Source organism: Myotis davidii, unplaced genomic scaffold (assembly GCF_000327345.1).
Source record: "Myotis davidii unplaced genomic scaffold, ASM32734v1 C63483602, whole genome shotgun sequence".
Classification (NCBI taxonomy): Eukaryota; Metazoa; Chordata; class Mammalia; order Chiroptera; family Vespertilionidae; genus Myotis; species Myotis davidii.
In genome coordinates this window covers 1-938 of record NW_006371136.1, presented here as the reverse complement: position 1 = coordinate 938, position 938 = coordinate 1, and the positions used below count along the sequence as shown (strand labels likewise).

Here is a 938-nt window from a genome sequence, read left to right as displayed (position 1 = left end):
TGAATAACCTCTGAGGTGTTATCAGCCCATTTTATAGATGAGGAATCTGAGGCCCGGGTAGGTCAAGGCCATTCATCCTTGGTTCATTCTATGAGCAGTTATTGAGCGCCTGCTGTATGCTGAGCCCTATGTTGGGCGCTGGAGACCCAGTGTGCGTGGACAGACTTGGTGTTCATTTCACGGGGCTCACAGTAGACAGCGAGTTAGGATAGCAGGGTGGAGGTTTGATGATGGAAGCCCCAGTGCTGTGGGGAGCGGGAAGAGGTGCCTGACTCAACCTGAGGGCAGTGGGAGACTCACCCCTCCTCAACATGGCATCTTAGCTGAGAACTGGGGTAGGGGGAGGAGGAAGGAAGGGTGTTCCAGGCAGAGGCTCAGCATGTGCAAAGGTTCTGAGGTAGGAATGGATGAGGTTGGTGTGCTAACAGCCGGCGTGAGTAGGAGGTGAGGGAGAGCCTTCCCACCAGGATTATGGTTGGGGACAGGTCAGGCAGTTCTCCAACCTCAGGCTGATATGGAGCCGTGGAGGAGATGCGGAGGACGCAATGGAGAGAGGTTGGAATGCTCCCCACCACCGCACCCCATGACCCAAGCCCCCCCTCGGCTTCTTTCTGCCCCGCAGTGAAGCACCCCCCAGCAGAGCCCTCCCGGTTTGTCTCGGTGCCTACCAAGATGCCTGACAAGATGGGCTTCGACGAGGTGGGCCAGGCCTTCTGGGGCGGGAGGGGGAAGGGTGGGGAACTTAGGGCTGGAGAGTCCAACAGGCTCTGTGCCACAGGTCTTCATGATCAACCTGAAGCGGCGGCAGGACCGGCGGGAACGCATGCTCTGGGCGCTGTGGGCGCAGGAGATCAAGGTCCGGCTGGTGGAGGCTGTGGATGGCAAGTGAGTCCGACTCTGAGGGCAGGGGTGTAGACCGTGCCCTGGGGCCATGGGTG

The 938-nt window shown here is 59.4% G+C and overlaps 1 protein-coding gene across 1 annotated transcript; it reads left to right on the top strand.

The window, feature by feature from the left end:
* Positions 1-36: 36 nt before the first annotated feature.
* On the top strand, positions 37-885 carry LOC102753019 (procollagen galactosyltransferase 1-like; the record flags this gene model as incomplete). Its single annotated transcript, XM_006777702.2, has 2 exons — positions 37-699; positions 779-885. Coding segments are annotated over exons 1-2 (275 nt in total), but the record flags the coding sequence as incomplete, so codon positions are not given.
* Between the last annotated feature and the right edge of the window lie 53 nt (positions 886-938).